Here is a 10,653-nt window from a genome sequence, read left to right on the forward strand (position 1 = left end):
CCACCAATGTTCCCTAAGTGCATCCATACCATCTCCCTCCTTCCTAGCCTACCAGTATAACAGGGCCATTTTAAGTTTAGATTGCTAAAGTTCAGGTCTCTTGATTCCATTGCTGGTGCCTTTGGCTTGAATATTTAGTTCTGTCCTTTTTTAACACTACTAATTCACCTGAGACCACTTGGACCCTTACTCCTGTCCCTTTATATTTGTATTTCTCCTCTTCCATTCAGTTTCTTTCCTTCTCCTCACAATACTCTGGGGCCAAGGGTCTTTGATACAACTCCCATTTAGATCATTGTATTTCTTCATGCAGTTATTCTAAATACCTCATATAAGTGATAAGATTCTGTATTTATCCTTCTTCTTTTAACTTACTTCATTTAACATATCTTCTAGTTCCATTCATATATATATATATATATGTATGTATGTATGTATGTATGTATGTATGAATGACTGAAAGGTCATCTGTGTGTATCTTAAGATGGAGGAACTTATGCTGTCTTAATTCAGGATGGCCTTACAGAGTTAGCCTATAGAACTGAGTTTTCCAAGGTGGTGAGGAGTGGGAAAAATTGGGGGTACCCTGGGTAATGTTGGTGGGGAATTTGCACCCTGGTGGGAAGGGGGTGTTGTTGGAGCACTGTATGCCTGAACACCACTACTAACAGTGTGATAAAACAAAGAACCTCAATCAAAACCCAGAATAAAAAAAAAAAAGTGACCCAAATTTGCCTGCAAAAGTAGCCAAGATATATACTGTATTTTCTGGCGTATAAGACGAATTTTGAAACAAAAATAAGTCAACCGAAAATCGGGGGTCCTCTTATACGCCGAGTATATCTCGAAAAATGTTTCAATATGCTGCTAAACAAAAATTGTCTGAATATTGCCACAATACGAATTTTCCAACTTGATCCTGCACCAATCACTGCAAGGCTGCTCAGACCGCCTCTCTAATTCAGCCAATCCAAGCAGGCTTTTTATGCATGCCAATTAGACAATGTTCTGGACCCGAATCTACACTGTCAAAAGCCTGCTCAGATTGGTCAGAGTCAGAGAGGAAGTCTATTACAGTATGACCTTTGAAACTTTGCTTGTTGTGATTGGCTCACTGTGGTACATACAGTTGCAACACAGGAATGTTCTGTCTGATACAGCAAATATGGGCCTAAACCTATGTTTTAACTGCAAAATTAGGGGGTCGTCTTATACGCCCAGTCGTCTTATATGCCGGAAAATACGGTATGTCCAAAGACAAGAGTGTTCAACCATAGATGATTAAATACAATCTATTTTTATGGTTGATTAAAAGAATGTGTATGATAACATCAAGGTTCTCCAAGATACAGAACATGTACTCTAAAAGCCTTTTTCTTTTTAAATTTTTTTGTTCTAAGAACCTAAAGGCATACCTCTCTCAAGTCAATCGACCTGGCTGCCCACCCAGTCCCATCCTGACCAATGTCTCTAAGAGAAGGGTAAGAAGGGAGAGGCCCAGACTGTCCTAGTTCTAGGTCTGAGAGAGAATCTTTGGCTTCCCTCCCACTGACTCCAGTAGCTGATTCTTTTTTTTTTTTACTCTTTTTTTTTAAATAAATTCTTTATTTAAACACCGTGATTACAAACATAGTTGTAGTTGGGTTTCAGTCATAACAAGAACATCCCCCTTCCCCCATGCAACCTTCTCATCACGAGCTATTATCTCGGGATCTTCCTCATTTCCCTTCCCTTCAAATAGCACATAACACATTTGTGGTAGCCACACTAGATTTTATTGGGTAAAACTAATACCCCATAATACCACTACCCAACCCCAAGATCATGTATCCTGCACTGGGGCAGCAGCAGGTCCGGAAGCCAAGCAGAAAAAAGCAGAGAAGGTAGTGAGAGGCCCTGTGCATATCACAGGTCTAAGGACAGCATCCATCAGGCTATCAGGATGGGCTCCTTGGAGTCTTCCAAGAAGCTCAGGTCCAATCAGGGTAATGAATGCACTAGGGTCACTGTAAAAGAAATAGCAGAGACCTCTGTGTCTGTGTCCTCCTGACAGCCACCCACCTCTCCCCTCCGCCCTGAAAGTAGAATTTCTCACTCTCAAAGTTCTGAAACAGTGCCCACTCCTGGTTCAAACTGGCATTAATAATGCAGATGATTCCCATGCCAACCTTCTGTTTCCTGCCAGGACACTGGAAAGCTAGCTCAGAGATTCTGGGGTATATGTTTCACATGCACAAGGCCTTGAGTTCAAGCCCCCACATAACCTCCAGCCCCACTGAATGTAGCACTCGGGGGGCCAGAGCACCACTGAGCCTGGGCAGTGAGGTCTCACCATGCCAAACACTGCACAGCATGGTCTAGTCATCTGACTGTGCTGTGAGAAGCTTCTGGTCCCCTAAGCCTAGCTTGTCTGGTCCTTCACCCACTCCCCTCCCACCCCACTCCACAGCACATCACATAACCCTTGCCCTATGTCTTTGCTAAAAGACCCCCAGCACACCCAGAGGTGCTCTGACTTGCTCTCCCTCTAGATTTAGCATCCAAAGCAAATCTCCTGGGCTCTATACTTGTTCATGATACCTGTCAACCCCACACAGTCTCCATACAGTCTGAATCTGGGACATGATAGTTTATTCCAACTGGACTCTCCAGGCTCAGAACATCATCTGGACTTTCCAAAGTCCCCTGCCCATCACCTGATCTGGTGCATGGTCCACCACAGCAAAGTCACTGCCATTGGTGGCAATAGGTCACACTCACCCGACTCAGCTTCATGAACTTGATGGCCCAACTGGGGTTCAGACTGTTTGAGGGGCAGACCTGAAGGGACACAGAAGCGACCACAGCCTGACTTGCAGCACTTCTCTCCGACTTGGCAGGTATCATCAGTCACACAGCCCATGATACACAGTCCAATCAAAATTTTTGGACACTGGCCATTGCGCCCTGGAAGAGAAGAAGTTATGTGAAGAGAGGGATGCTGCCCTTCTAAGACTACTGAGATCTTTTCATTTCTTTTCTTTAGGGGGGGGGTCTGGATCTACACTTGGTGATGCTCATGGGTTGTTCTTGGTTGGCTATACGCTCAGAAACCGCTCCTGGCTTGGGGCATCATGTGGGACTCCAGGGACTGCTCTGGCCACAAGACTCTGAGATCTTAACTTAACAGCTCTGTAGGGCTCTTGCAAGCTGACACTTCTGAGAGCCAGCAGGACCCCAAGAGACTTTCCAGCTAGCAGCTTTCAGAGGTGTTCTGAAAGGAGGGTTCCCTGGGGGTGACTTGGGACAATTAACTCAATCCTTGTTGAGCCAGAGCAAGGGGAGGAGAGCAAAAGGGGCAAAGTCACCAGACCCCCACCCTCTCCCAACTGCCTGGGCATCAGTGTCCCCCTTCCCCTGAAGGCTTTTTCTACCCTTCCCCCAGGTCTTGCTGCCCCATCTCCATGCTTTTCTCAAACTTCCATCGAATTTCTAGTTCAGTTGTCTCTTCCTTGGTTAAGTCATGGGTCAGAGAGCAAGTTCAAAAAGCTAAATTCAATGGGATCAGAGGGATAGGGCAGTGGGTAGGGTGTTGGCCTTTCATGTGACTGAACTGTGTTCGATACCTGGCACCCCATATGGTCCCCTTAGAAATTCCTAAGTGCAGAGCCAGGAGTAACCCTTGAGCACTACCAGGTGTGGCACTCTGAAAATAAGTAAAAAATAAAGGTTAAGTTTTCTTCATGTGCAGCAACTCTGGATTCAATTCCTGCCTACAAATACTGTCAGGAGCAATCCCCCAAGCACCAGACTGGGAATAGGCCTCACCTTGAGCACTTCCAGCTGTGGCCCCCAAAACCAAACCAAAACAAATAAGAATATAAGCTTCACTTGCCACAAATAACAAGGGAGTTCAGTCAGGGCAGAAAAGGGACAACTATGATGACAATATTTGGAAATAATCACAAGAACTGGGTGCTGAAAGGAGATAAAATGATATGAAGGTACCCCTTTAGTAACAATGCAAACCAGAGACTCTAAAAAAAGGGGGGGAGAGAGAAAAAAAGATAGAGAAAGGGGGGGGGAAATATCTTCCACAGAGGCAGGCAGGGGGGAGGGCAAGGAGAGGGAGAGGAAAAATGGGGAAATTGTGGGAAATGTGCACTGGTGAAGGATGTTGTACGTTGTATGACTGAAACTCAGTCATTAGCAACTTTGTAATTGTGAAGGAAAAAAAGTCGCTTGAGTGAGGTCCCAGGTTCATTCCCCGGCATCTTCAAACAGCCACTGTGTTTTGGGGCCGGAGAGATAGCATGGAGGAAAAGCATTTTGCCTTGCATGCAGAAGGACAGTGGTTCGAATCCCGGCATCCCATTTGGTCCCCTGAGCATGCCAGGAGCGATTTCTGAGCATAGAGCCAGGAGTAGCCCCTGAGTGCTGCTGGGTGTGACCCAAAAACCAAAAAAAAAAGCCAACTGTATTATGAGCAATTTTAATAAGTAATCTTGATGTTTAAATAAAGTAAATTTTTAAAAATGGAATATAAGTTTCATAAGGACAGCAGCCTGTCCTCAGGACCACTGAAGATGGTCTGGAATTCAGAAACTCTGAGCCCGGGATTTGAGTTTGAAGATCACACTCAGTATTTGGGGATTGCTACTGGCTCTGTACTCAGGGATGATCCCAACAGTGCCTAGAGGACCATGTGCTGCAGGGATTAAACTCAGGACTCTGCATGCATATACTTGGCCTGTGGAGCTATGTCTCTGACCCCTGGAAAATGGAATTTTTCACAGCAAATGGTGCAAAGAAGTACTGTAAAATTTGTGTGTGGTAGAAAAGGACATTTATTTTATTATACATGTTAAATGTATATTAAAAGCCATTATCCTGGTGACATGACCTACAGGATCAAATCATACTTGAAGCCTTGAACTATTATGGATGTTTTCAAATATGAGACAATATATTCCTATCTGTTTTTAAATTTGAGGGAATAAAGGAATCTGAATCAGAGAATCATATCAGGCATGCTTTAATCTATCATGCATATATTGCTTCCAACCAAGATTTCATTTGGCATCAAAACTTTATATTGGGGCCGAAGAGATAACATGGAGGTAAGGCATTTTGCCTTGCATGCAGAAGGACAGTGGTTCGAATCCCGGCATCCCATATGGTCCCCTGTGCCTGGCAAGGACGATTTCTGAGCCAGGAGTAACCACTAAGCCAGGAGTAACCACTAAGGCTGTCGGGTGTGACCACCCCAAAAAAGAAAAAGCTTTATGTTAAGAATCAGGTCCTTGGGCCCGGAGAGATAGCACAGTGGCGTTTGCCTTGCAAGCAGCCGATCCAGGACCAAAGGTGGTTGGTTAGAATCCCGGTGTCCCATATGGTCCCCCAGGTGCTATTTCTGAGCAGACAGCCAGGAGTAACCCCTGAGCAACACCGTGTGTGGCCCAAAAACCAAAACAAAAAAAAAAAAAAAAAGAATTAGGTCCGAAAACCATCATTTGGGGCAAATCCCTCATTTTACAGATGAAGAAACAGGCTTCACAGGAGAGGTTTTCCCACTGCAGTACAGAATCCAGACTAGGAAACATTTATCCACCAGTCTAAAGATTTTACCTCCCCTGGGCTTGAGAGATAGCATGGAGGTAAGGCATTTGCCTTACATGCAGAAGGATGATGATCCGAATCCTGGCATCCCATACGGTCCTCAAGCCTACCAGGAGTGATTTCTGAGTGCAGAGCCAGGAGTAACCCTGAGCACTGATAGGTGTGACCCCCCACAAAAAAAAAGATTTTACCTCCCACTTTACACTGCTTTTCCAGCTCTTTTCTTTTTTAAAACTTACCACCATTCCTTTATTATTTGGGTGAATAGGCAGTTTGGGGCTTGAAAGCACCACACCCAATGTAGTACCCAATGTTACTATATCCTGGCTTTGTGTGGGATCACTCCCAGTGGTGCCTTGAAGACTATGCAATCCTAGGGATTGAACCTGGGCTTCCCACATGTCTTGTATGCATTCAGCCCTTTGAGCTATCTCTCCAGCCCTTTACCCTTTCCTTGACCTTGAAGATTGGCGGGGGGGGGGGGGGGTCAGAAGGATAGAGGAGCTCTCTGGTTCCTCCCAAGAAGGGCTGGAGAAGATGACAGATAATTCCTCCCGAAACCACCTCTGGGATTACACCAACCCCAGGAATTTTTTCCCCAAAGACTCTACTTACCTCCTAGAATGTCTCCACGGCAAGTGTGGCCACAGCCAGTGCTACAGCACTTGTGGTCCTGGGGACAGGACGAGTCCGTGTCACACAGCTCCAAACATGGTAGGGGGTCAGGAGGGCATCCACCCTCTGACTCTGCCAGAGAATCAGAATCATAATCATAATCCTCACAGTGGGAATACAACAGGGGTGACCTACAAGAAAGGCCTTAACCTGTTTCTCTCTCCTCTCTCTCTCTCTCTTCTCTCTCTCTCTCTCTCTCTCTCTTCTCTCTCTCTCTCTCTCTCTCTCTCTCTCTCTCTCTCTCTCTCTCTCTCTTTCTCCCCCCCTCTCTCCCCCTTCTTTCTCATTATTGCTTCTGGTTATATGCTACAAAACTGACTTTAAGTCATGGGCCTGGAGAGATAGCACAGCGGTGTTTGCCTTGCAAGCAGCTGATCCAGGACCAAACGTGGTTGGTTCGAATCCCGGTGTCCCATATGGTCCCCTGTGCCTGCCAGGAGCTATTTCTGAGCAGACAGCCAGGAGTAACCCCTGAGCACCACTAGGTGTGGTCTAAAAACCAAAAAAAAAAAAAAAAAAAAAAAAAAGACTCCTAGTCAAAAAAAAAAAATAGTACTCAGGAGTCATAGCTATAGTTTATTGGTAGGATTTAATCCCTAACTCCACAAAACCTCCAAACTTTTACTGGAGGGCAAAGATACTTTGATCCCTCTGCTTAGAGTTTGGAATCAGGACTTTGAGGGAGTTTTTTTATTTTTCCCTTTTTTGGGGGGTGGGGCCATATCCAGTGATGCTCAGGGGTTACTCCTGGCTATGTGCTCAGAAATCGCTCCTGGCTTGGGGTACCATATTGGATGCCAGGGATCGAACCAAGGTCCATACTGGGTCAGCTGCATGCAAGGCAAACACCCTACCACTGTGCTATTGCTCTGGCCCCGAGGGAGTTTTCATTATGCATCTGTCTCCACATAAATGAACACAAACCAAATATTCGGATGTTATTACTACTTGATACAACATAGACACAATTATTTATCTGACCAAAGAGACATGGGGCTGCTAGTGGGAGAGAAAATGGGATTCTGACAAAGGACTATGTCACTGCAAGTGACAATGAGAGTCTAAGTAAATTTATGAACAACCAGGCCAAATTTCAGTAGAAAACATGAGCTGATGGATTGGGAAGCAAATAGGATAGTTCCGTGGGAGAGTGACAACCACAGAATGGAATCTAGGGTAGGGCTCAGTGGGAAAACACTTGCCTTGACTCTGAGGTATCCTGGGTTCTATCTTCTGCACTGCAGCTAAAAAGAGAGTGGACAATAGTTAGGAGAGAAGGAAGTCACAGTCAGAACTATTGAAATCAGCCATTATGGAAAAAAGTGGTGGAAGGTGAAGAAGTATATGGGTAGGTTGGAGAAAAGGTAGGAGTGGAGAAGGCTAATTAGAAGGAATTTTCTTTTTTAGGTGCCAGGGATGGAAGCCAGGACCCAGACATGAAAGTCTGTCTTCATAAGGCCACATCCCTGCTGAAGGATTCTCCACATGAACACTGGCATTCCTTGAGGTGTGGGCAGAACATATAGCCTGGACAAAGCCTAAGTCAGGTAATGCCCTCTTATTTTCATAACAAAGACACATACATGCATGCTCAACCACTTATATTTTTTTAATCCAAATTTAGAATAAAGTCAGTACCAGAACCAAACAGTTGTATGAACATTCAGTAGACATAAAACAGGACAAACTTAAATATCAAACCCAAAGACAACGACAACAGAATCAATAGCCAAACTTCAACAACCTATTCACAGAGAGAACCAAGTATCCTAGCAGTCCAGGGGGCAAAGGAAGGGGATTCTGGGAACTTGGGTGGAAAGAGGACAACACTGGTGGTAGAAATAACCCTGATTCAATGTCACTATACATGTCACATATTACTGTGAAAGATTTTTAATTCACGTTGGTCACAATAAAAATTATTAAAAAAAAAAAAAAACAGAGCCCGGAGAGATAGCACAGCGGTGTTTGCCTTGCAAGCAGCCGATCCAGGATCGAAGGTGGTTGGTTCGAATCCCGGTGTCCCATATGGTCCCCCATGCCTGCCAGGAGCTATTTCTGAGCAGACAGCCAGGAGTAACCTCTGAGCAAGGCCGGGTGTGGCCCAAAAACAAAAAAAAAAAAAAAAAAAAACAAATTTAGAATAAAGTCATTGGTAATCAGCAAGCACAGAGTTCTGAGTTCTAACACTAGAATATTCAGAGCAACATCCAACCCCCAATTACTCCCCCCATTTGGTCCTGTGGTAGATGTGACCCCCTCAGCCCCAGTGCACCAGGCCTCTTGGGACTAAGGCACCCCCATAGGGTCCCTCCTTGACCATGTTCCTTGCTTGGAGCAGGATATCAGCCAATGATATGCAAGCAGTGTGACCAGCACATGTCCCAGGGGCTTGTCCTCCTGGAACCTGATACCATGCTGCCCAGGACTTCCCTGAGTTTTCCCTGAGGACTTCATTGGGAGGGGGGGTTGGGTCATATCCGGCAGCTCTCAGGGGTTACTCCTCGCAGGCTCCGGGGACCATATGAGAGGCCGGGATTCGAACCACCGTCCTTCTGCATGCAAGGCAAACACCCTACCTCCATGCTATCTCTCCAGTCACTCCCTAAGGACTACTTATCATGTGAGAGAAATGGACCCCTATTAGGTCCTCGGCCACACACAGACAACTCATTCCTAATGAGCCCTTTCAGACTCTAAGTAATAGAAATACAGCTCAGGAAAGAGAAGAGGCAGCGAAATGTGGAAAATGCCTCCTAGGATGGGCAGTTAGGGCCCCAGGGACTGAGCTGGAGGATTGTAGGCACAGTGGTGGTGGGTATGGCACAGTAACACTGTAGGCCTAAAACAAGAACATTTTATATCATTTTCACTGAAGAACCACGGTTTACAATAGTGTCCATACTACTGTTTTATGATTGATCGCCCTTCCACCATCAAGAGGGACTTACTCTCCACCACTGTCCCTGAATAACTAGAAAGTACAGTCATAGACCCTCAGAGCTACACAAGAATACCTTGACATTCCTGAGAGTCAGGCTAAAGCCCTTGAGCCCAGAGCACATCCCTTTGACCAATACACAGCTGTGCCTACTTGAAGCAATTCCTACTCTCAACTGGAATAGCTGGAATTAATTAATAAATGGTGCTCACCAGCTCCCAGCCAAATGTCATCATTATACTACTGTTAGAGGCCTCAAAAGAATGTCCTTCTTTACACCCAGCTGAAATCTGGTTCTCTGGAAGTTCTGCCCATTGGTCTTTTGCCCATTGTAAAATTTTACAATTTGCCCATTGTAAAAACATGACTCAGACATGCTTCACCATCTGGGCTCTGCCAGGCAAGATAGCACAGTTTCTCATATTCCCTGTGTCCACTCACCTCTCAGTGACTCATCAGAATCAAATTAAGAAATGTCAGGGGGTGCCGGAGAGATAGCATGGAGGTAAAGTGTTTGCCTTGCATGCAGAAGGACGATGGTTCAAGTCCCGGCATCCCATATGGTCCCCCGAGCCTTCCAGGAGTGATTTCTGAGCATAGAGCCAGGAGTAACCCCTGATCACTGCCAAGTGTGACCCAAAAGCAAAAAAAAAAAAAAAATGTCAGTGGGGAGAGGAAGAGACTAGAGCAATAGCACAGCAGGTAAGACATTTGCTTTGCACATAGCCAACCCAGGTTTGATCCCCCCAGCATCCCATATGGTCCCCTAAGCATGACAGTAGGAATTTCTAAATGCAGAGCCAGGAGTAACCCCTGAGAGCCAAATATATGGCCCAAAAGACAAAAAAAATGAAAATATGGGAACCGGAGAGATAGCACAGCAGTAAGGCATTTACCTTAGATACAGAAGGATGGTGGTTCAAATTTTGGCATCCCATATGGTTCCCCGAGCCTGCCAGGAGCAATTTCTGAGCATAGAGCCAGGAGTAACCCCTCAGCGCTGCCGGGTGTGACCCAAAAGCCAAAATAATTGAAATATGAACTGGCTGGACATATATGTTCAGCTGGACATATAGGGCTTCTATTTGCCTTGCATACAGCTGGCCTGAGGTTTGATTCCTGTACCCCATATGGATGGTCCCCCGAGCACTGCCAGGAGTGACTCCTGAGCACAGAGCTCAGAGTTAGCCTTGAACACCACTGGAATGTCAAAAAAAAGGGGGGGGTAGTAACCATCTCCATTCTCCAGGTATGTCTCATCCCAAATTTAAACTATCACCAAAAAGTGTATAAATGTAAAGCACAGGAAATAACACTCCATAGTCTTTCTCATTGTCCCAGTTCCATCCTTTTTTTGGGGGGGGGCCACACCCAGCATTACTCAGGGGTTACTCCTGGCTGTCTGCTCAGAAATAGCTCCTGGCAGGCACGGGGGACCA

General features: G+C 45.6%; 1 protein-coding gene across 1 annotated transcript; it reads right to left on the reverse strand.

Annotated features, from left to right (window-relative positions):
• Positions 1–1,752: 1,752 nt before the first annotated feature.
• WFDC3 (WAP four-disulfide core domain 3) lies at positions 1,753–7,233 on the reverse strand. Its single transcript, XM_049780541.1, has 4 exons — positions 7,222–7,233; positions 6,214–6,376; positions 2,761–2,946; positions 1,753–2,006 (listed from the first exon to the last, which is right to left on the reverse strand). The coding sequence occupies exons 1-4, from the start codon at positions 7,231–7,233 to the stop codon at positions 1,981–1,983; spliced, it is 387 nt and encodes a 128-aa protein (XP_049636498.1). The 3' UTR covers positions 1,753–1,980.
• Positions 7,234–10,653: the final 3,420 nt, after the last annotated feature.

The sequence above is a fragment of the Suncus etruscus genome, chromosome 9 (assembly GCF_024139225.1).
Source record: "Suncus etruscus isolate mSunEtr1 chromosome 9, mSunEtr1.pri.cur, whole genome shotgun sequence".
NCBI lineage: Eukaryota > Metazoa > Chordata > Mammalia > Eulipotyphla > Soricidae > Suncus > Suncus etruscus.